The following is a 25,054-nucleotide window of genomic DNA, read 5'->3' as shown; positions in this document are numbered from 1 at the left end:
GTAAAAACATATGTTGTCGTAACTTATTGTATAATATTGTGTCATTTCATAATATATATACAGTGTAAAAAAAGTTGCAGCCTTAAATTTTTAAGGATAATCAACTTGGATGTTTAAGTAATTTCAACTTAAATTATAATAAACTGACTTAAAATGGGTTGAATCTTATATATAAAAAAAGTTAAAATTGCTTAACTTTGATTATTTTGAGTTGAAAATTGAATTTTGATGAGTTAAAGCAGTGTAAAAACATATGTTGTCGTAACTTATTGTATAATATTGTGTCATTTCATAATATATATACAGTGTAAAAAAAGTTGCAGCCTTAAATTTTTAAGTATAATCAACTTGGATGTTTAAGTAATTTCAACTTAAATTATAATAAACTGACTTAAAATGGGTTGAATCTTATATATAAAAAAAGTTAAAATTGCTTAACTTTGATTATTTTGAGTTGAAAATTGAATTTTGATGAGCTAAAGCAGTGTTAAAACATATGTTGTCGTAACTTATTGTATAATATTGTCATATCATCATTTTTTAAAGGATATATTACAACATTTACCTGCTTTGCAATTCACTGCAAACTGTTAAACCTTTGTTACAAAAAAATACACTGTACAGATTTTTCTCAGAAGACTGCAGTGAAGTAGCAATGACCAGGGACATCTAATGAGATCACAAGCTGCTTCGAGGGGCTCTGAAATGAGTGAATGTTTGAAAGACTTTCGACAGGAACACCTGTCACAAAACTGGAGGTGTGAGACTTTTACACTGAAGTCAGCTGTAACATGTCCAAATAGAGCAGAGGTAAGCCTGGTTAAAATGCACTGTGCTCTCTCCCATAGGACCTGGTTTAAACCCACAGTCTCTGCGGGAGATTTGCTGGTGACGTTTTTCCCACTGGTGAGTTTGTCAAGTAGCCAGAACTTTGGAAATGCTGTTCTGTTTTATCCTCTGCTTCTCGAAATGCACTTTTCAACACCTGGGAAATGGACAGGGCTATTTCTGAAAGTGAATTGTGGGTGTTGAGCTGCACAACACATGCACACGGGATCAATTACGGTCATTTTGTGAATTATACAACCACTTTCAGTGGTCTAAAGGTAATTTTTGTGGCGCTCATCGTGTTGCATAACCAAAATTGTTTTTCTGTGCCCCTTTAGCCATGTCAAATGCATTTTTGTGATGCGTTAATGTGTGCATTTATGAGAAAATGTTGATGTTCCTGATCGTGAACCGAACAGAGCGCACTGGAGCAGCTGTTGCCATGGTAACGTCCTCATCCAACATGATGACTAGTTCACATGCTTTTCTTTTGGCGTCAGGTAAAATTAAGAGTTCTGACTTTTGAATGAACTTTTATGTTTAGTGAAATGTCTGTTTGACTGTGATCTACATTTTAGATAGATAGATTAGATAGATAGATAGATAGATAGATAGATAGATAGATAGATAGATAGATAGATAGATAGATAGATTCCTCTAAGAACAAACAGTGCCAGAACGATTCATCATTCCTTCCATTCACCAGTAGTATGTCCATGTACTGAGTTTATTTTTGTTTGTAGGTCATGGTAAGCAGCCAAAAGTTCAATATTTACCGTGGTGAAAGACGCTGAGGTCAGTGGGGAAAAACACTCGAAATTGGGCCAAACAAACATTACCTCCTTTTATATAACCAAATACAGTCAAACTTTAAAGAAATACTACTTTACTTGGTAGCAAATGTGAGTGGTGTTTGCTAGATGGTTGCCAAGGCGTTGCTAGGTGTGCGGTTGCTTACTGACCCAAATCAAAAGAGTGCACCCCCAACTTTCAGCGTGATTATCATATTAACATAAAAATCACAAATCAACAAAATCACTGTTTTTAAAAGATAAATGTTTATTAAGAGATAAAAACTTTTTTTTTTCATTTTTCTTGACTTTTTTCCTCTTTTTTTGGGTACTGTAAAATCTTTTGTCGATATACACTTGCTTTTTGTTTACTTACAGATATCCTCAAAATAAAAAAATAAAACATTTCTAGTCATTACTTTATATAAACACAGCCCCCTTTTAGCTCCTCTTCAAAAATGGAAGTGTTCAAAGAGACGTGCAACAGTGGGAAATCAGTCTCCGTCTTTAAAACACACCCTGAGACTGCAAATTAAATCTCTGTATTGCTAAAGAAATTGTGCCTCTTTCAACATTTACATTGTAATTCGCAGTTAATAAAAGTATCCCAAAGGTACCAAGGTAGAAGCTGTTGAGATCAATTGAGCCTCTCCCTTTGCGATTGGCTACAGTTTTGTTTAACTTGGCCAAGTCAAAAAAAAAAAAAAAATTAAAATCCAATAAATTTAATCCATAACATTGGCATAAACCTTAGATTTCAGCTTTACTTTCTAATAAAATTAAATAAAAAGTATAAATTGTCACAGTAAGTAGATTTGCATTGAGTTTTTGGTGTTAATTCAGCATGCCATATGTACGGCAGCTTAAATTGGCCCCTGTTCATTGTTTCTGACATATTACAACTGCTCATAAATCATACGTAATTCCACACTTCCAAGTACCAACTTTTTTGAAAGACAGGTGAAAACAGGAACAATGCATATCGTTCTACAAAGTATTGCACATTACAGTTCGCAGCAAGCTTTTCTTCTTCGTCGATCGATTAATAGTTGTGGACAAGATCTATTGAGAATACAGTGATGTTTTTGAATACAAAAGGCAAAAATGTGATTGGAGATAAAAAGAAACAGATTTGATACAAACGCAAAATATAAATTCTACGTGGTTTTGAAATTTTGCCAGGCAGCTTCACATCCCGACCCCCTCAAAATTAAAAAAGCGATATGATATGGTAAAAATTTTGTTTGTTTTTTTGCGCAAACTGTCCTTTTTTAAAGGTTGCACCATTGTGGAGAATCTAGTGTCCTAGTTGTATAGTGCATTGAAAACAAGAAGGGCTTAACAGCTCGGTTCTTCCAGCCTAAACGGTTTGTTGGGACACACTTAAAGCTACAACTATCCAGGATCATTATCCCTTAAAAAGAGGACCATTCACGATGGGCGAGGATGAAAATCGTTGAACACCAATGTTACTCTTTACGAATCATGTTTACGGAGCCCTTAGTTTTTTAGAATTTAAAATTCAGTTTGATTTTTAATATATACAAGATAAAAGTTACAAAAATAGAACGGGCAATGGTTCTACGTTCATGATACTGCTGGTTGCGATCTGTTCTCTGTCTAATAACAGCGGCAATAATAGTAATATAATAGTATTATGATACAAATATTAAAAATACAGACAGAAAAATTTTACTTCCTCTGTAAAAAAACAAAAAAACAAAACAAAAACAAAACAAGGACTCCTAGTGCAGATGCGTAGCAATGTAAACCTGGTCCTACGACTATGTCAAAAGTACAAAGAGTATATTTTAATATGTGTATATAGAATCACATATATATATATACTGTATATATATATATAATGGAAAAGCAGGTCATTTGAATCCTCTCACAGAGAGCGTTCACATCATAGTTTCTACGATGGTGTGTGTGGGCTTTGTCAAGCCTCCGTTCCAGTTGGGATCCAGGGGCTGCGCCAGCTCGCTGCTCTTGGGCTGGTACTCTGGGGGGCAAGAACTGGCCCCGCCCCTCACGGGGGCCGCCACGGCTTTGATCCTCTGGAGGGACACGGAAAGGGACGTTATTGGCCTGTTGGCGGACGGAAAATCTGCGGTTTGTCGTCGGTGCGAGTGACTCACCTCGATGAGGGGTCCATCGGATTGAATGATTTTGATCACGACCACCATAGGTATGCAGATCATGGACGCAAGGGCGAGGGTCCAGCCGACTCCGATGGACCAATCCGGGTACTTGTAGACTTTGTTGTATCTCAGGGGCGTATACTTGACCAATGAGAAGATAAAGCATCCCTGCAGAAGAAGAGAAAGCAGGGGTCACCACATCACACTCAATGTGACAGTACAAGGGGTGAATCTCATGAAAATTGTCTAGATCATATTAGAATTCAAAACTAATAACAATATTATTATTATTTTAATTTAGTTTATAATTGAATCAATACATCATTTTCTATTTATTTAATACATAAATATACTATAAAAGGGTTATTATTAAATACAATTATTATTAACATTATTTAATTTCTTATTATGTATTTATTAAATAAATAGCAACGGTATGTATTGATTAACTTAATTAAATTAAAATAATTATAATAAACAATGCTATTTAAATTAAATACTTTTCTAATTTAGTTAATTCAATCAATACATACTTTGCTATTTATTTAAAACTTAATTGTATGGCTATTTTGCTATTTATTGGTTTAATAATGATAGATGATTAGAATAAAAAAAACATTAGTAGATTTATTTAGTTGTTATTTAATAATAAACTTTTATAAAATTTAATAATAATAAATAATTTATTAAATAAACTTTATCATTATTTAGCATTTATAATCCAATCAATAATGCATACGTGTACGGTTTATTTAATAACAATGCTTGATAGTAACAGTTATTTAATAATATAATTTAATATAATTAATAATAGGTCCTAAAATATGCTTATAGATTTTTTTTTCGGTCTTTTGGTTTTGAGGTGAATTACAACCTAGGTTTTTCTTTGTGAGATTCATTCTTAAAGATGTAAAATTATAGAAAAGTCAAATTAATTATAAATATATAAATCTGGTATATATATAAATTCCGATCATGCAAGAGTCCACCAAGTTTCCAAAATGACTAAGCGGGTTAATACACGTCAAAAGAACCATCTAATTTAAGAAAGAATCTTGAATGTCTTAAAAGCTTTATGATTATACATAAGGAAGGGATTTCTTTTTTTCCTTATAGTCCTATAATGTTAAATGCTAAAAACGACATTCATGATCTCATGGAAACTAATCCTGCACTCGTCCTCAGCTCCTACATTCATTCTGTTGGCCAGGCAGATGGTCACCCCATCTGGAGCTCTGTTACAGTGAGATGCGAGCCGGATTTTTGCAGCAAATCCAAAGCGGAAAAGCGGTATTTGCATGTGTAGCCGTGGGGGGGGAGGGTAGAGAAGCACACAATCTCCAATTGAACTGTGTAAAATACTCTTTCATAGGTTCTTTCAACGCACCATTTTAGGAAACGTACTGTGTAGTGAGCCTAAGAAGATCTGTGGATGTGCATTTCTCACGGTCCTCTATAAATACGCTATAATCTACCAAGTTAGCCTGTTTTAAGGACTTTTTCTCTGTAAAGAACTTACCACACACAGAAAAGGTGTAATTACAGTCCAACTCCACTTCATCCAGGGATTTGGCCTGTAACCAATCATCTCTTCAATCGCATCATAGAAATTATCAGCGCCTTTTGAAGAGAAGGAGTGTGTTCAGGTATGAAATTCAAAAGCATAACACATGATCCTACAGTGCACATCGACTGGAACCAAGTAACTGAATTGTTTAGAATGGGGATTACATTAGTAGCTTATCAATTGTCTTGTTTGGGCTTGGCTGGGAAAAAACGATAAACAAAAATATTGTGCTCTAACTCTTTACTGCAATTTACAGATTTAGTTACTCAGCAGAAAAATATGCTTGTTTTGTTGTATCTTTTTTTCTTACAATAACTTTGATAACAGGGTTGAATGGCTTAAAGAATGAAGACAACATTCAATTCCTTAAAAAAAAAATGAGAAAGCGGCATGAGATCATATTGTAGAAATGTTACAAATGAGTTTTACTTCTTTAGTATAACAATTTTAAAGATAGTTATTTGCAATGAGGGAAAATCATGGCGTAACAGGGTTGCAGATTTAGCCTAAATGTATCTGTTACTCAGCAGTGGCGAGCTAGTTAGGGGGTCAAATGTTGATTTGCAGTTATATATAAACTATTTTTTCTAATAAAAAAAGGATACATAATTGTTTGATCTTTATTTTCTTACAATAACTTTGGTAACAGGGTTGAATGGCTTAAAGAATGAAGTCAACATTCAATTTGTTTAAAAACTGAGAAAGCGGCATAATATCATGATGTAGAAAGGGTCCGAGTGGCTTTTACTTTGGTATAACAATTTTAAAGATTATTTGTAATAGGGGGAAAATCATGCAGTAACAGGGTTGCAGATTTATCTTAAATTACTCTGTTACTCCGCAGGAGCAAGCTAGTTAGAGGTCAAATGTTGATTTGTAGTTATTGACAAACTCATATTTCCAATTAATAAAAAGTACATTTGTTTGATATTTGTTTTTCTTACAATAACAAGGTTGAATGGCTGAGTTTATCAAATGAAGTCAACACTCAATTTGTGGAAACTCTGAGAAAGTGGCATGCTATAGATGACTTAGCCTATACTTCTTAGGGATCGCAATCGTGAAGTAACAGGATTGAACACAAAATGTGGGATACAACCAAGCCTTGCGTTTTTAATAACCGTAACAGGATTTATTGTTTTAAAGTAATGGCACACTAATTTGTACCCCAATCATGGGAAGTGCCTGCTACAGTTCCCCATTATGACTTACATTTTCTGTTTACTTGTTGTACTCACCATAAACCCAGGCTACAGCAATACATTCAAAGAATGCAACCCATAAAAGGCACACGCCACTGGCTGCATAGTAGTCAAAGAGTTGAAACACATACATGCCACCCTGAAAAAGAGACAAAAAACTATTGAAAAAAAAGTGAGTAGGCTCTAATATATGCTGTAATTGCAGAGCTGACATAATAGAGGACTGTTATGACCAGGGGTTGGCTAAACACTTGACTCATTTTCTTTTGGTAACAAAGACATTTGTTGCACAATGCATTCAGGGGTGACATAAGACATTATGTCATGGAAAAAAAATGGGACACTGTGTGGCTCAAGCTACAGAATAGCATTCCCAGTTCGCTGTTCTGGGGGATTAGCAATCAGGGGCCGATATTTAAAGGGGGCCAGAGGAATCTTAGTTGCGCATTGTCAGACCAGACCGGATCTCCTAGTATAGCAGTGAGACTCCTCTATGGAATTCTCACTGCTCAAAGCAGGTCAGGACGTCCATAAAAAGACATGGAAGTGGGAGCGATAAGGCACTGCTGGGAGATGAAACTGATTTCAACAAGTACGGCATGTTCTTGGATCAACATCACCTGGAACAACATTCCAATCAACCAATCAGATTTGAGGGACAAGTTTACAGTTTGTCAAGTTTAGGCTTATAGCCAGGGTTAGGTGCTTCTATAACAGTGTTATTCACCTACCATTTCCCTCTGAGTTTAGGGATAAGTTATGGGTAGGTTAGGGACTAAGTTTTCAGACAGTAATGTTGTTCAAGGATCAACAAAACATGTCTTAGTTGGCAAATCACGGTGATCCTGCTGGGTGTGGAAGACTTCCTTATGGGAGAGAGCTTAGGCTGTATATCTGGCATGAGTGTGGAGTTCATCCTGATTACAGGAACTGAGGGTTTGGTTGAGGGCCACATACTATCAAATGACAATGTCACTAAAATCCTAAAAGGAAAACACATGGTGCCTGACCATTCAACTTAGCTGCATTTGATACACTCTTTATTTAGCCAGGAGAAACCAGCTGGTCCAATATGTTGGCAAAGTGGTAAATACTAGAATTAGTATGGATTTGGAAGGGACATGCCATTAAAAGAGTGTAAGAAAAGATTGTTCGACTGTTGCACTTACCTCGGTGACCATGGTAAGTCCCAACAGGTAGCTCAAAAAACAGACTATAGCTATGAAGATTTCACGCCGATAACCCTTCCGTAGGAAGGATGGATACAGATCCACTAGGGATGTGATCTGCCCTTCCACTTCGACAAACTGAGAAAAGAAAAGAAACACCGTTAGCACAAACAGGCTTGCTGTGTGCAGACTCAAGCTGAAAAAGCAACGATTTAATGTTTTGATGATTTACCAAGTGAAAATGAAGCCATGGAAAAGTTGTGCCATGTTTTGTAATCATAAACCTACTAAGTTTGTGGCCTTTAGTTCTTGACTATTATCGTTGATGGTAGTGCACTTCTTAAATTAAACAAATAGAATTTTAGAAGAAGCACATTTTTTCCAATAAAACTGCTTTCTCTCAGTATCATGGTTTTGCTAGGCTAGTCTAAAAGGCTATTTGCTGTTTTAGAATAATGTAATATCCAACCCCATCTGATAGTTCAGCTTCAGTTTAAATGGTATATAAAGCTGTGACCTACTGTAGTGAAAGGCATCTATTACTAAGTAGTACTGTACTGTAGAAACCACTTTCATGTTATCCAGCACAGCTGCATGGATATTATTTTCAATAAGCATACTTAATGTAACAGTCCAAGCGCCACACCCTGGTTTGTGGACTCACAGGATGTGGATGGACACTAATTTAGCAGAGTGTTTAATTTCACCGGGACCAAGAAATATGATAGTACAGGACTCTAACGGCCAATAATCTGCCAACAAAGTTTTTCTTTTTTTCTTTTTCCTGTTTGTTACCAGGTTTTCTTGGGCAGCGGCATAGCCGGTGAGGGGGACAGAAAAATCAAGTGTAATACCAGTTTATTCTGACCTTTGTCTAATTGAAAGGTTCTGTTTTTATCTCTTGCCTTTAATTGGCAAATAAATGAAATACACAGCTGAACATATGAATGAAACAGACTTTACATAAGAGTGTTTAGGGCTCCATAATGCTCACATCGCCTCGTTTTGTATAAGAATAAAATGTCAGTTCATGCATAGATTATCTTGTCTCTTTGAATTTAAATCGGGATGAATTTACGTTTTATTGGAAGTGCGGGGGACAAAATGTTCACAGCGTCTGGCTGTCATCACCACCCTGTAAACTAGTGGTACTCAAGCTGTTTAGCATACCATTTTATTCATTTGACACTCACCTGACTGTCGAGGCCCAACAGCAGAAGCATGATGAAGAAAAGAATGGCCCAAAACGTAGGCAGTGGCATCATAGACACAGCTTTAGGGTAAGCAATGAAGGCCAAGCCAGGACCTATTGGGAAGAGAACAGAGGGAGGTGGGGAAGTGGAGAGAGCACAATTAGCAAGGCTAGCAATTTGCACACTTTGATCTATGCCTTTGCGGTGCGTTTCGTTGTCGGCACAGACCAAAAGGAGACATGAAAGAAAAAAGGAGCGAGTATCTAAAGGACAAAGCGATCAAGCCAGGCAAAATTACTGCCAGTGGTTCGTTGCAAGTCCAATGACTGTTTCATTGCGTCTTCTGGCAAAATTAGCATCTGGATGTTAACTTCGGCTGCTTCCAAATCTAGAAAAGGTTTAATCAGCGGCGTGATATTTCCCCTGGATAACACTACAGGTTACATATTCAACACTACATAGAACAACTTCAAAGAGTCGAGGCAAAATACAAACTAGGGATGCGCCCAAAGCGAATTTCGAATCAGGAAAGGCCCAGAAAATGAATAACGCATTCTAGGGAGCCCATAAATGGACATGGTTAGGCTTGCTGCGGTAGTCAGTTACATTTCAGTACATCAGAATTGACTTATCACGTGGAGATAGTAAGGAGAGATGACTGACCGGAAAATGGTAAAGGATTTGGTGCGCAACAGATCCTGACAAATATCTTGTAAAAATCTGTACCGGCGCTCCCTATAAACAAAAGTATGCATGGCCGCGAATTCGAGTAAAAAGTAAAAAGCAAACATGCATTCAAAAGATAAAATATAATTCCCCAACTATGTAATTGCGAGACAATGCAAAAGCATTGAAATATATTGTTTCCTTTCATCTCATATTTTTCCTTCACCATGTCCCTTTAGAGGCTCCGTAGAATCCGTCATCTCCTTTCCAAAATAAGAATTCAAAGTCGGGGCACATCCCCAATACAAACACCTCCACTTGCTAACATTAATGCAACATCAAATGTAGGATTCAATCCGTTCAACAGAGGTTAAATACAAGAACAAGCACAACGCATGTAATAAAACCAAAGAACAAATTAAAACAATGGATCCAAGTAACATAGCATCAATGTCAAAGTACACTTTCTGCAGAGTCAGGTTGATGCATCCGAGACTGACCTCCCCAAAATTGACTTCTCTTTTGCAAAAAGCTCCTTTTAGCTTCTTGGCATTTGTAATGTTTAGAAATGTATCCAACCAAATCATCCTGAAAGACTCCCTGAAAAGGATCCAGTGGCTTCATTCAACCGTAATTGTGCTGATATGCATGGCAGTTCAAGTAAAGTTTAGGTTTGTATGTCTTATAAACAAAGTGATAAAGATGTATGTTTTGTGCACCTCGCTTGGGCCAGACATACTTAGACCAATGTCTCCACAGAGGAGGGCCAAAGCAGGAAAAGTGAAGATTAGACATTTGGAAAACCTTGAGCTTGAAAGCAATCTATACATCAACTGATCTCTCTCACCATGAGACTTGCTGCATCTTAATACAGCATGAATAATGCAGAACAATTATGAGAAATGCACTAGATGGCCAAAAGTATGTAGAAACCAGAACATCTCACCCATATGCACTTGTTGAACATTTACTTTCAATACCATGAGCATTAATAATAAGCTTCCACTCTTCTAGAAAGGTATTCCAGTAGATGTTTGCACAGAGATTTGCTCCCATTCGTCAGTGAGGTCAGGCACTGATGATGGGTGATGAGGTCTGGCTCACAGTCGAGGTTCCAGTACATCCAAAAGGTGCTCGATGAGGTTCAGGTATGGGCTTTGTGCATGGCAGTCAAGTCCTTCCACACCAGACTCAGTAAACCATTCTTTCTTAACGAGATTGCATGGTTGCATGCTTCATTTTAGGCACCTGATGGTAAGTAAAGGGTGTAGCTGAAAAAGCCAAACCCATTAATTAGACGAAGGTGTAAACATACTTTTGGCCATGTAGTGTAGTGTATCCAGGCCCCAGGGTAGAAAAAGGAACCAATAGGAACCGACTTGGCGACCTGAATTAAACTGCGTAAAGAGTTCTTTAGGACTTAAACCCAAACTCTCCAAAAAGCCTGTTGTAAATTGCCTTTATCCTGAACTTGGCACAAGATGCTTCTTGATTAGGGTCACCTGTGGAAACCAACTGAACAGCGATCAATGCTAAATCAATGCTTTTTCACGCAACTGTTGATTCTTCACCATTAGGGGCTTTATGTTCCCAGTGGCTCCAAGAACGTTCTCCATTCAGTTCTCCAGTCGATTCCAAGCGAATTCCAGTTCCCACCGAGAGAACGTGTTAATTCATATTTGTTTTTTTGTCTGCTGAATGACGGTGAAGGTTCCGAATGTTATACTTTCTTTTTAGTCCTAGGTCCTGGAACTAGTTTTATTGGCTCCGAATCGCTTATTGTCGCCGATTTTTCACTACAGGGTTGACCAAACTTTTTCATGTTGTTATTTGCAGCAGCAGTGCCCACCATCACTGCTACTTGACCCTCGTACCTGACTCTGCCACATCGGCTATGTCCACCCCTTGCTCTTGTGCCATGAAGCCCAGGACGGAAAATATTGCGAAGCCAGACACAAAACTGGTAGCGCTGTTCAGGCCTCCCAGCAGCAAACAGTCCCTATGTCACACATATGTCATGGAGTTTGTTAATTAACACAAAGGTACCCTACGTTCCCACTTTGCCCGTTCCCTGGACTAAGCCTCCCTCCCGCCCCGGGGCATCGAAACCCACCTGTAGCAGTTGTATTTGTACTTGTTGTAGCTTCCCAGTGACGTCATGGCACCAAGACAGATGGCGTAAGAGAAGAAAATCTGTGTCCCTGCATCGATCCACACCTAGACAGAAGACGCCAAACCATCCGTTGACTGACAACATGAATTGAGCAAACTCAAATATTTGCATGCGTTCTGCCTCTCGTAGGTCCTCAAGAACTGTATACACCATCAATAACAAATATAAATTGTTTCAACAACTGCATGTCATGTTTAGATTTGTAGCTTTCTGACTGAGGCCATCAAGAGCTTTATTTATGTCGACTCTTTTGCACATCTTGGGTTTCTCTCTGTAAACTGTACATCCAAAGTTTATTCTGGTTTTAAGTTGCGGATGGTCACTGGAGTACATTCTGTCGGCAAGTGTAAACAGCACTTTTCCTGCTGAATAGTTCATGTTAGAGGGCTGATTTATATTGGTTAATGTTATTTTTTTAGCTGGTGGACTAGCATAGCAATGTTGTTCACCTAGCTTTTGAAGCTGGTCTACCAACAGTTGGTCTTTCTGTCGAAGCTAGTTGACCAAAGTAGTCTTTTTTGGCCTGATGGGGACCACTGTCCAAAACATATGCTAGGAACCAACTATGATGGTCTTTTCAGCAAGTTTGATAGCCATAAAGACCAAATAGATGTGTTAGAAGCACTTGAGATTGTGTGGAATCAAATTACGGTGTGTGTGTGTGATATTATAAAGCCTTTTGAGAAGACATGTAAATAGCTATGAGATCTTACCTCTGGGTCTCCAAGGCGAGTCAAATTTGGGTACAGATAAAATTTGATGCCTTCGGCTGCCCCAGGAAGAGTGACACCCCGTACAAGCAGGACAATTAACATGACAAACGGGAATGTTGCCGTGACGTACACAACCTAAGCAGAAAAGTCAAGAACACTGAGTTTAAATTTAATGCTCTAGTTGTATGAAAAACCCACAAGCTTTGTTTGTGATTTAACAAATTAGAAAACTACAGCAGAACTTTTTCACAGAGTCTTTATAAGACCTGTCATACTTTCCGACATTCTAAGATAACACTGTCAAAACAATTTCCAAGGCTAACATGCAATTTACAGCTTAACTTCACTAACAGATAAATGTTGGCTTTAGTGGTCAGAGTGGTCATATGCTCTTTGGCCAGAGAGTGAGTACTAGATGGGAAAAAACAGCGCTTCATTTAATGTTAGGTTTGGCTAGAAATATTATGTCACACAATGCCGAAGAGTACATCAAAACATTAATATCTGCAATTATATTTAAAATTGCATTGCTCTCAAGCCTAATACCTCATTTACCAAAATTTCTAAATTTTATCAATTTACATTTATTCATTTAGCAGACGCTTTTATCCAAAGCGACTTACAAATGAGAACAATGGAAGCAGTTAAACTAACAGTAGGACAACAATATGCAAGTGCTATGACCCTTCTCAGTTTAATCTAACGCAGTACATGTTATATGAATAACAAATTAATCTTTCACTTGCCACCTTTAATGAAGCTCAGTCAAATGTACAAAAAACAAAAATGGCTTAAAGTGAAAAAGTAAAGGAGTCTATAAAGGCTAGTTCACATTGCCCAATTCCAAAAACCAAATTCCATTGGTTATTGGGTTTTGCTGGATCAATGTTTCCCAACATAATAAAATCCATCAGCCAACCTGAAATTTTGCAACTAGTTGGGGCAGCATGAACCAGCCTTTAATGCGTAAATAAATCTTAAAGTCTTAAAGTAGATAATGCTAGCATTGCGATAGAGCAATCTAATGTGACAGTGTCTTGGCAGAAGTCATGATAAGATTCTCAACTGCATGGTCAAGTCGAGAGAAGGTGTCTGCTGATTGACTTTACAGTCTCGATTAGGAATGAGGTAAGCTATAGTTACCATTGCTGCTAATCACCAGGGAATGACTGCTATGTGTATGTTCACAACACTGACTAAGATAACACTCAAATCTACCAAGCTACTTATAACTGTAATGACACTGTAGAAACTAATATTAGTAGTCCTTAAATTAACTGGCTGAAGTTGAAAAAATGAATGTAATGCAACCAAGCTCACCTTCCCAGTGGACTTAACACCTTTCCAGATACAGAAGAAACAGATGACCCACACAGCGAGCAGACACAGAGCCAAGTCCCATTTAATATGACCCACGTCCTCAATACCATCGGAGATGCTGAGGACATTTCGCCTGTGGTGGAAAGAATGTTTGCCAGTGAGACTCTCTGAAGCCCTTAAGGGTGTTTAAGGAGCTAGCATTTAAATAATCAGAGAAGTTATACAACACGCAAAGGACAGATGAGTTCTCTACAGAGGAAGAAGTGTTCAAGAACAAGTCATCATAGAGCAGGGGTATAGCCAACCAGCTCCTGGATGGCAACCTTGCTACAGCCTTCCGTTTCCTAAATACCTTGATTAGATGTTTAGGTGTGTTTGATTAAGGTTGGAGCTAAACTCTACAGGATTGTAGCATAGTTGGATACACCAGCCATAGAGCAGTCTTTCTCAACCCTGGTCCTGGAGGACCCCCAACACTGCAAATTTTGAAAGTCTCCTCTGTCTGACACACCAATTTCAGGTCTTGGAGTTTCTTCTAATATGCTTATGAGTTCAATTAGGTGTGTTTGATTAGGGAGACACATACAATGTGCAGTGTTGGGGGTCCTCCAGGATCAGGGTTGAGAAAACCTGCCATAGAATAATAATACCACAACTAGCTTCTGTTAAAGTCCAATCCTTAGAGGGCATCTAGAGCCACCTTCCTGTAGAGTTTAGCTTTAACCTGCTCCATCATACCTTTCTGAAAAATGATTTGGCATATTTGTGTTTAATTGGGGTTGGATGCGTGAAGATAGCTCTCCTGCAGGAGCAACTTCGGTCCTGGAGGGCCACTGCCCTGCTTTTAGCTTCATCCCTAATCAAACACACCTGAAAAATATCACGCAAGTCTTAAGAATTTCTTGAAAATTACAGGAAGGTAAGTTTGATTAGGGAAAGAGCTAAGCTTTGCAAGAAAAAAGTTGCCCATCATTGGTTTAGACCCTTCAAGTCTGCTAAAGCATTAACACCTTGTCTACTGTAGGGATATTCATCCCTGCTCCTCAAGACCCACTGTCCAGTCAAACACATCCAAACAAGCAAACCAAAGTCTGTGGGATTACTTTGGGGTAAAAAGCCAGTAGTGTTGGAGCAGGATTGAATCTAAAATATGCAGTGAATCTCCAGTATCAGGGTTGAATACCCCTAATCTATGGCATTAAGCAAGTTGCAAGTTCCATAAGATAGATATTTACATTGAGAACGTCACTAAGAGGGGAATGGAGCTCCAAAGTCTCTGGGAGTGTTTGAGGACAACCGTACTGATAAAAATACGGAGAGAATCTCCGGACAACTTCTCTGGATTTGGATGGCTTTCAAAGTGCACAACAAATCTGTACTCAATACTTACTCCCAGAACTCAGTGACGGGAGAAGTGAAGTTAGTGGCATTCACAGCTCCCCAGAGTGTCTTGTTCTTGCGGAGAGTATCCTCAATGCAATTTTCTGTGTTCCATTTGTTGTTGCAGCTTGCCCAGGGGAGCTCTGGCTGAAAGCACTGGAACAGGTAGTACAAGCCCCAGGCCAGAATCACAATGTAGTAGATGTTCAGCAGAGAAACGATCACGATGGACGCGTAGCCGATACCTGTACAAAGACAGAAATGGCTAAATTAAGCTGATGGCACACTGGACTGTGACTCAGCATGTGGTAGTTGTGCAAAATGTTTGCGATTTGTTATTATAACCTTAATGAAAGCAATGAAAGTAGTTGTGCTCCAGTGGAGCGTGAGAACGGCTATATAAGTGACGAACTTCTATGAGACCTTCTTGTATAAACATGGAATAATCTTGTCCAGAGTTGGAGGAAAGTGATGTAAGATATTGGTTCAGAGTCTGAACTGAGTAAATCAATGTTGGCCAGTTTGACTGGAAACCAAAACCGAACCAAAGCTGTCACCTCATTCACTGGCAGAGGGATGCGAGTAGTTTGGCAGTTTGCATGTAATGATTGCTCACTGGTAAACTCTGTTTAAATAAGTAATTAATCTATGGCCAGAAGACATTTTTGTGAGATTCAATATGCTCTTTGTTAGAGATATTTTGGTGGAAAATTTAGCTGGACAGTTCCTCTGACTCTGTCTGGGTTTTGGTGCCTTTTTTAAGGGTACACTAGTGACTTGTTTGTGGGGCTCGAACCAGCAACCTTCTGATCGTAAGACTTCAGCTTTAGCCACTACACCACACAAGCTGAAGAGTTGTCCATTTGTGCAAGCTACTGTTCATGAGCAGCCAATAAATTCATTGACAGCTGCTGATGTGTCTCTGTCACTAGCCAGGCTGAAAATAAAACTACTACTGGTCCCTAGAGTAGTAAGAAGACAGGCCGCAATTAACAGACAGCTGGAATTAAAATACACCAACAGTGAGGGCTTTAAGACTATAACATTTCCTTTAACATGTGGCAATGACATGTTTATCTATGTAGACATAACTTTATTAGTCAATGTTATAGCAAATATAGGTGTCAAATTTCAAAGCACGGGTGTTCTTTCAGTTAACATGATCTGCTTTGGTCTACATTAATATTTCCATAGGAATTAATGGATGCAGTCATCCTTCAACGGGAGTCTTTGAGCCAAAAACGATTGCTATTAGTTATGGAAAAATTATGTCATATAACTAGATAATGAGCTGTGAGTTAAATGCTCAAATGAACAAGATTGTTTATTGGTTACATTTAAATGTAAAAATGTTCAGAGATACAAATGCAGATACAATAATTGTGAAATTGTAGGAATTTATCTAGATTTACTAGTCCTAATTATTTTAAAGAAATGATTCTTGTCAGTGGCTCTGAGAGGTGAGGAAGATACTGTAGGGTTAACCCTAACTGCTATTTTTGTAAACATATATTATTTTCTGCTCTGGCATTAGAGATATGCATTTCCTATCAGTCACCCCAGATACAGCTGGTGGTATCTGTGACACACACCCCACTCTGTGTCCTTATCAAGGGGTCAGGGTGGTTGGCATTGCCCCATTTGCCCCTGCTGGTAGATGCCATAACTTCACCAACTGGCAGCAAAAATGGATTGTTCTCCATTGACAGCCATTAAATATACTACTGAAAGATCTCTTTGATCCTTACCACAAATTATCATGTTTTATGTTTCTTAAGTACACTTTTAGTAGAGATTTAAACTGCTTACAATATTTTTAATTTTACTATTAGTTTTATTTATTCTCTGGTAAAGAAATCAAGAAGTTCCTTGATCAAGAAATTCACCTGTAAATATGGGGCAAAGTTTCTCCCAACAGGTGATTCCACCCTCAGAGGTGAACTGGCCGAGCGCCACCTCCAAGAAGAACACAGGCAGTCCTCCGCCGAACAGGAAAATGAAGTATGGGATGAGAAAAGCACCTAAATGGAAGATTCACCAAGAGAAGATTCACTTAATTCTGTCAATAATTATATCCTATAAACCACTAGTTTAGTGTTTAACTCTTATTCCTCAGTGAGTTCAGTAAGTACAAGTCTAAGTTTCACACAAAATGCGTTTTTGCTTTGAAAAACAGTGGAATGGGGGAAAACGTTGCGTTTTTAGAACGCCGTGTCATGTGCGAGACTGCAAAAAGACACAAGACGTGAGCGCAACGGTTATACACGTCAATCTAGTGCGTTTACAATGGACAATGGAAAAGTAGCGCATTGGAATGGAAAAATGCGTTCTGTGTGAAGAATGTCCGAATGTTTTACTTCAATCTGTATAACAGAATATAATTTTCATAATATCTGATCTGCTCTTTTTTCTTATAACACAAGTGGAAAGTGATGTACAGTCAAAGTAAACAAAATAACCATTAAACTAGTCCATATGACTTTGAAAACAGACCAAAATTTAAGCTGTTATTCACTCTCAAATCTCATTTGCACATATATTTAATTGAAAATGCATTGTGATTGATCATGAGACCCACATAAGAAAACCCATGATGTAGGCCTACTGTATAACATGAGAGCTTGAGTTTCTGTATGGCTTCCAAGTTTTTCAAAGCAATAAAGAAGCCTACAGAAGAATCATTTGGGTTTGAAATGACATGATGGTAAGGAAGAAATTAAGTTTTTATTACTGTCACATCAGTGTTCAAAGTCCAAAAGTATCAACAAATACACTCACCTCCGCCATTCTTGTAGCAGAGGTACGGGAACCGCCAAACGTTCCCTAAACCAACGAAGCCCCCGGCGACTGACAGAAGAAAGTCAAGCTTGCTAGCCCACTTTTCCCTTTGGGGGTGTTTTCCCTCGGCTTCGTCCTCTGGCCTTGTGCCCGGGCTCTTTCCTGGGGAGGGTTTCAGAATGTCTTTGTGGAAGTCCTTTAGACACTGGAGTTTCTCCTTCTGAGCCATGCTAATGGAGAAGAAAACAAAGGGTCAAAACTCTTGACCGAACCCCAAAGAACTTAGGTTCAGACATAAAAAAGATCACGTCGTATTTCAACTGTTCTAAAACATTTAGCCTATAATTAGGGCAAACATAAATAGTTAATTTAAAACAGCAGCTAAGGCAGACGTGAAAAATGTTCCCACGAGAGGATAAGGTGATGGTTAAGTGATTAAAGTAATGGCTGTTTTATGTGGTTTGAACACAGGAAATTTTCATGTACAAGACAACTGCAAGCAACTTTTTAGATTGCATCACGATACCAAGCACAATAACCTAATTACGACCAATAGTACACTAAACCTACTTGTAAAACTGATAAGATTAGTTGATTTCTTTGTTGCTGGCAAAGTGTGTCTGTAGTCAACATAAAATTATGCCAAGAGATAATCACATAGCTGATTAGTAGGAAAACATGTCAGCACTTAACACCAACTAGTTTACAGTCAGCACGAAATCAAAATGGTCTTGTTTTGAATGATCGGTGCACTAAAAACCCATTTATACAATATATACACTCCTTTTGTCCAAGTAAAATCATCTTTTTTTAAATTTAGATATTACTGAAAAACAAGGTTTTTTTGTCCTTTAGAGAGCACTTTTTACAAGCCAATCTGATGGACAAATTACCAGTTTTACTCAAAATATGGCACGCGCAAGGAACCCACAGGCAATTAGGCACGTAAATTAAAGCCGATTTAATAAAAACGACTTAATTTATTCACCGGCGGTTTTGCTGCAGAACTGGTATGCGTTTATCCTGCCCATGTCCCTTTAACTAACAGTGTTTACGCTGTCAAGATTCTATTCAAGGATGGAGTAATTATGTCAGGCTTGGCGTCTTCTGTTTCAAAGCATGCGCCAAACTTGCCATGGAGCCCCAAAGATGAATCCCAGAGAGTCAGATACAAAGTCAGCTCCAACATCCCAAACTCCCTTAACAGCCTGGCAACACTTGAACAAACTATAGCCCTACTGTGAGGCCAGTTCCTTCAACAAACCTGCTTTTTTCCCCTTCTCTCAAGGAGACTGAAGAAGAGGGGGAAAAATCCATGGTGTGTTTGACAATCAATAAATACAAGTATATCCCCCTTTCCGTTGCTTTACTAAACATACGACTGAATAAACATGCTAACTAGCCTGAAGTGTGGCGGCATGCCAGGACTAACAGTTCAATGACATTTTAATGCCGTTTGGACATCTTAACTTCATTTAAATTGATATTCTGAGGTTTGTTAAGGTCTAGCCTAATGCTTTAAAAGAATGTGGTTATTTTTTTACAACACTAAACCATTGCCATTCAACTGATGCTTATCTGTTCATTCTCAATTTTAGCACACAATCATTCACTTTGACTATTACACAATTGTTGAAAGTGCCTAAAAAGGTCTAAAAAGCTCAAGAAATTATGATCATCTCCTTGCGATAGGTTAAATCTGTGTATTTCAAAGGCTTAGGATCACGCTACAACTCAAACACATTCTGTTACATAACTAGAGTGAAATCCTCCAGACACTTTCCATTTCCACTCAAAACACTGTGGTGACCAGCTTTACTGGCCGAGAGTCAAAGCAAGCAAACTACTGGGTTAAAAAACACAAATACAACCTTGTTGAACGGATTCAAATGGTTGTTTCGCGCTATTTTACCCATGAGTGAACGGCAGTAATTGAACACAAATTCAGTTGTAAAAACCTCTCTCAAGACAAACACCAACAAAGTCACATCTTTACATTACAACTTTCTCATTATCCACAAACCCAAACATTCCCTCAATTCATGCACTGCCTTTCACTTACATTTCCTTCATGGCTGAATCCAATTGGTCAATGTTGTTCTCTCAGCAGACACCATTCCTCTGACAACACAGCCCAAATCTCTCCGGGGCTCAGTGTAAGCCGAGGTGACACCACGACCCGCCCACAGGCTAAGACAATTAAAAGCAATCAGCAGGATTGGTCGCAGCTTCGGAGCAGCGGATAACCCCAGCGACAGCCAGCTCGATGGTAAATTTCCACTCCCCAGAAGCGTCAGAGTTCTACCTGAAACTATTTATCTTTGCATGTGCGGCGTCCACTTGTGGCAACCCGAGCCGCGGACGCGCCAAACAAGAGCATGTGGACGGCAATCCACACCTCCGTCGCGTTTCACTTGAACAGCTGATGGTTTCCCGGCTGTTGTCATGCCATTAATAGCTTTTCCTTTCGAGACAAGTGGCTTAGCTGAACATACTTTGACATGTAGTCAAAGTACTCAAAGTGTAATTATGCACTTTTTGTAAACTGGTTTGAACACAGAACCCAATTCCTGACAAATCAGACTTTGGTCAGTAGAGAAATTCTGGTCAGTATTGAAGCCAACTCAAGGCCCAGTGCATTTGCATAGGGCTAAATGTGGTAAGTAACAAAAGGCTATTGTATGCATTGTTTCCCTCCGCCTTTTTAATTTGGCAGAGCAGCCCTGATAAAGGGACAATGGCGATTTGTGCTCACAAGACCATTTATAAATTTAGGATTTGGCAATTTGTTAAAAAAAAACTGAACAAAGGATCACCTGGCATTTTTAGCTCTTTTAACTCACAATGTTGGAATGCTGTGAAAATTGTGACACATGGCAGCCTTCTTTGGGACACTGACTGCTTGGTCTGTTTGATTCCCAAATAGAAACAATAGACTTGAATCGCGCAGAGCTGGTCTAGAATCCCAAGGTTTCTTCAGTTGCTTCACTCCGAAATCTGCAATCAATCTATATAACCTCCAAGAAGCTCCAAATTGGAAGTGATTTGTCCTTCCGCATCTATAGGTCTTGTAGCCTGCGGACATCAAGGATTTGTTGGGCCGTCGAATCTGTCATCCCAGCTGAGATGCAGGAACGGGCAGGAGAGCTCCACAGTCCCGACTATCGAGGGAGACTTCAGGTCTAGAGGCACTTGGCTCATTACGTAACATCCCTATTATAGAACCATGTACATTTCCCTGAGTGCTCTCACATTAAATGCCTTCCTTTCCGCACTCGTTCTACCACATAAACTGAGTCCGGTGCATTAGAAGCAAACTCTTAGCCATTTATGTAAACCTCACAATGTAGCAATGATGCATGAAACTGAAGTCATGAACACTAAAGTCATTTGTTGACAGCAGAGTTTGAACCACTTGAACTTAAATACATGATCTATGACGTGATGCAATTGTGCTCTCATGCACTGCCTAGTCTTAGTGCTGAATCGTGTACATCATGCTGGAGGGCTTGACAATGTGGTCCCACTATGGTCCTGTAGAGCAGACGTTTGATTCCTTGCAAGGAGCCTTCCTAAAATATAATGGCTGAAATATATTTTCATATATAAAGGTCAAATTTTACAGTGTGAGAAAGACTGGTTTGGTTTTTATGGTCCCACGTAAAGTAAATTATTAAAATATGAGTTGGATAATATTTACATTGTATTAGGATGACACTGTATTTATCCAATTATTACTGCAATATCAATGTTGTAATTATAATAAATGTGATTATTTCATTATTTCTGTCATCAAATTTAAAGGTTTAAAAAAATATAAGTAAGCTATATCTTAAGTTGACAAGATAACTTGACAGTCCTAAAAATATATATTTGTATATTTTTTTATTATTATAATATACTCCCTTGCTGTCCAATGGTCCCATTTGACTAAAAGGGTCATATATGATGTTTATGATATATAAACGAGAGAAGATATAATAATTCAGAGTTAAGAATATTAGAATAATTCACTAGTATAAGGGAACAACCTTGTTTAGTAGTTAAAGGTTATCCACTGTTGGCTCTTTATTGTTATCACTCTCATGTCTAAGTATAACTAGACCTTGGAGTAACGGCATGTGTTGACATTGCTACTATGCAAAGAAGGACTTAAAGTATAATTTATTATCATAACCATTAATGGGCTCAGAATGACTTTTAATTTGTCCTGTATTCAAAACATCAAAACCATAATTTATCCGCAGGTTTATGCCATAACTCAAGTCGACTGGTCAAACTTGTCAGTGTACTGTAGCCAGACCAGATCAGATTCCCGTCATTCGTCTTCAGTTTCCACCAAGAACTTTTACCCCTGTGTATTTACAACTTGCTTGCTCAAGAGGAATATTTGTCGCCTGACCAAAACAACAAGTGGCAAGCCAAAGACAATAAAAAAATCCCAATAAATGCACAGAGAATGAAGCTGGAGTGCATTATAAATGTGTATCTTCCACAATGCGGCACCGAGATGCACATTTATGAAGGGTACGGTGACTGTTGCATTTCAAAATTAAAAAAAAGGGGTGAAATTGATGTTTATAACGGGTTAAACGGGGTCAATGAACTGTGCAACATTCATAATCTGTGCTGTGATGTCCTTCCTCTTGTGCATTTTGTTGACATGTTGTTGTTGTTGTTGTTTGGGGGGGGGGGATTTTTGCAAAGTTCAGTCTGCTCGATGTGAAATTTGCCTCAAAATCTATATTAAAGAAAAACAACCAGATCAAAAAAAAAAAAAAAAAAAAAAAACATGCTGAAAGAGTTCAAAGTCTAAAGTGGTCGCCTAAATGGGCAGAGCCGTTCGCTTGCAGTTGTGAAACAGTGCTGCCTTTGTTAACACGTCTGACTTTTTTTTTTATTGGCATCAATTAAAAAGTAGCCGGTCCTCTTTTATGACACTCCAAGATACAGACAACTCATTACTCAACTAAACTGTCTCATCCTCGCTAAGAAAACGGCATCTGTCACAAAATGCAAACTGTCTGTTAGCCTACCCTTATCAGTGTGCTAGGTATGCGAGCTGGCATGTGCACGGAAACCTAAACTCTGAGTCTGTATCCTGTGTTGTGTTAGTTTGAGCAGAGCTCGACTGCTAGTGAACTGCCTGACTTCCGCATAATCCTAAGTAGGCTACAAGATGAGGTGAACCTGTCTGCTAGAGTTCTCTTTACACTATCGCACTGCAAGTTCATCTCTGTTAGGATCATCTCATTTGACCGTTGCTTAGCATTGCGTTTATAATACGGCGTGTGAAGTTAAAAGCAACCCTGTTTTATCAAGAGAAGCATTCACGGTGAAAACAGGCGTCTCAAGACAGGTTTTTACATGGGAACCTTTTTTTTTTTTTTTTACTTTTAGCAAGACACAACATTCTGAGACGCGCCTCTATAGTCTGTCTAACGTGTGTTTACATGGAAAAAAAAGAGGAACAAACATCATAAACTGACTCAAGAACGTTTTTTTTTTCTTTTCTTTTATGTAAACACCCCCTAAGAAGGTTTTTAAAAGGATAGTTCACCCAAAAAATTCAAATTTTGTCATTACTTATTCAACCTCAAGTTGTTTCAAACATGTATGAATTTCGTTCTTCTCTTGAACACAAAAGGAGATATTCTGAAGAATGCTGATAACTAAACAGTTGTTGGTACCCATTGACTTCCATAGTAGGAAAAAAAAATACTATGGAAGTCAATGGGTGCCATCAAATGTCTGGTTACCAATTTTATCTTCTTTTGTGTTCAGCAGAAGAAAGAAATTCAAACAGGTTTGGAACAACTTTAGGGAGAGTAAATTATGACAGAATTTTAAATTTTTGTGTGAACTGTCCCTTTAAATTCTCATTATGATACTTTAAGTTCCGTTTCGCTTTAAAGCGCGTCCTTGTGTGAACCGTCGCGCACAAGACCAGCGAAACCAACATCCGATAACTTAGACGATGCGCGTCCGTGTAACAAACTTTATAAATAAATTCGCGTTTTTCTTATGAACCCATCCAACAGGTTGTTGTTGCCGGGCGCTCCTCAACGATGAGGCTGCATCTAGAATAGCATCTTTGTGTGAGAAAAATGTTCATTTATAACGTAAAATAAGTTTGTACGCCGCTTGAGGTGAATATCTCGTATTTTTAAAACCCCCAGGGATACAGGTTTACATCGAGAGACATCAAGCTGTCTATTCTTAACTCTATGCAGTCAGCACTCAGTTATATTTGTCTGGAGTGGGAGTGAAAGAAACTCAATGACAAGTGACAGCATCAACACAATTGATTCAGCAGTAATCACATTTTAAATCACCATAAATCATAAAAAAACGGAAGAATTATGTATTATATTGTATAAATGATTTAAGTATAATTATATAAATTATATAAGTATAATAATAATGACTGTATTTTGTATAAACTTCCAAATATGAGCTTTAAAATTTTACCACGAGACAAAATCTTCTGTTAAACTAACGGTTACTTCCTGGATCAAACTCTTATCAACATGTAACCTATGACAACTAAAACAATAGATTTAATTTTCAAGTAGCGTTTGAAAAAATATGAGCAAAATATTTAAATTAAGCAAAAATTAAAATAAACCAGTATGTGGTCTCACATCACTGTATATTAGACTTAACACAATCAGCAAACATGAGGAAAATAGCCCTACCTTTACTGTTTATTTCCTTTAATTCCTTTGAAACGGTCTTGTCCCTTCTGTATTGTGCGGCGACTGGCTGCTGAATAACAGCGGCAGCGGTAAATTTAGTTTATGAGCTTTTTTTCCTGACCTTTGTCTCTCAACATGGGTGACCATTAGACATCAGTTGTGGAAAAACACCGGCCTGCCTCCCGTTCGCGGCAGCACAGCGTCTTCTTAAAGCGCCCGCTTCCTGTGTTCACTAAACCAAGCGGCCAACCAACATCAACATCCTCGCGCTCAACAGCGCCGCCGCTGGCCAACCCTTCGCACTACACTACACTACAGGATGGCTGTGGCATATCACGGATACAACAGTACAGCAGGTCAAAAGTTTGGAAACATTGCTATTTTTAGTGTTTCTGAAAGTCATCGAGCCTGCATAATATGGCAAAAAAAAGT

General features: G+C 38.3%; 1 protein-coding gene across 2 annotated transcripts; it reads right to left on the bottom strand.

Annotated features, from left to right (window-relative positions):
- Nucleotides 1-1,867: 1,867 nt before the first annotated feature.
- Nucleotides 1,868-24,848, bottom strand: slc6a6b (solute carrier family 6 member 6b). 2 transcript variants are annotated; one of them, XM_084116853.1, is made up of 14 exons: nucleotides 24,623-24,848; nucleotides 17,925-18,154; nucleotides 17,033-17,167; nucleotides 15,157-15,391; nucleotides 13,767-13,899; nucleotides 12,447-12,581; nucleotides 11,674-11,777; nucleotides 11,435-11,559; nucleotides 8,895-9,007; nucleotides 7,702-7,839; nucleotides 6,569-6,671; nucleotides 5,283-5,383; nucleotides 3,761-3,931; nucleotides 1,868-3,679 (listed from the first exon to the last, which is right to left on the bottom strand). In XM_084116853.1, the coding sequence occupies exons 2-14, from the start codon at nucleotides 18,151-18,153 to the stop codon at nucleotides 3,524-3,526; spliced, it is 1,878 nt and encodes a 625-aa protein (XP_083972979.1). In that variant the 5' UTR covers nucleotide 18,154; nucleotides 24,623-24,848; the 3' UTR covers nucleotides 1,868-3,523. The 2 variants fall into 2 exon arrangements, with proteins under 2 accessions (XP_083972979.1, XP_083972978.1); XM_084116852.1 differs by lacking the exon at nucleotides 24,623-24,848 and adding an exon at nucleotides 19,987-21,698.
- Nucleotides 24,849-25,054: the final 206 nt, after the last annotated feature.

Source organism: Abramis brama (assembly GCF_963993115.1).
Source record: "Abramis brama genome assembly, chromosome: 6".
Taxonomy (NCBI): domain Eukaryota; kingdom Metazoa; phylum Chordata; class Actinopteri; order Cypriniformes; family Leuciscidae; genus Abramis; species Abramis brama.
Note: the sequence above shows the minus strand (reverse complement) of the source record. Positions and strands in the feature narration are given on the sequence as shown.

Coding starts and splice junctions, on each gene's coding strand:
- slc6a6b (XM_084116852.1), bottom strand. Junction 12,582..13,766: donor GTGTTAAGTCCACTGGGAAG/GTGAGCTTGGTT, acceptor TTTTCTGCTTAG/GTTGTGTACGTCACGGCAAC. Junction 6,672..7,701: donor GACTTACCATGGTCACCGAG/GTAAGTGCAACA, acceptor TCTCTTTTTCAG/GGTGGCATGTATGTGTTTCA.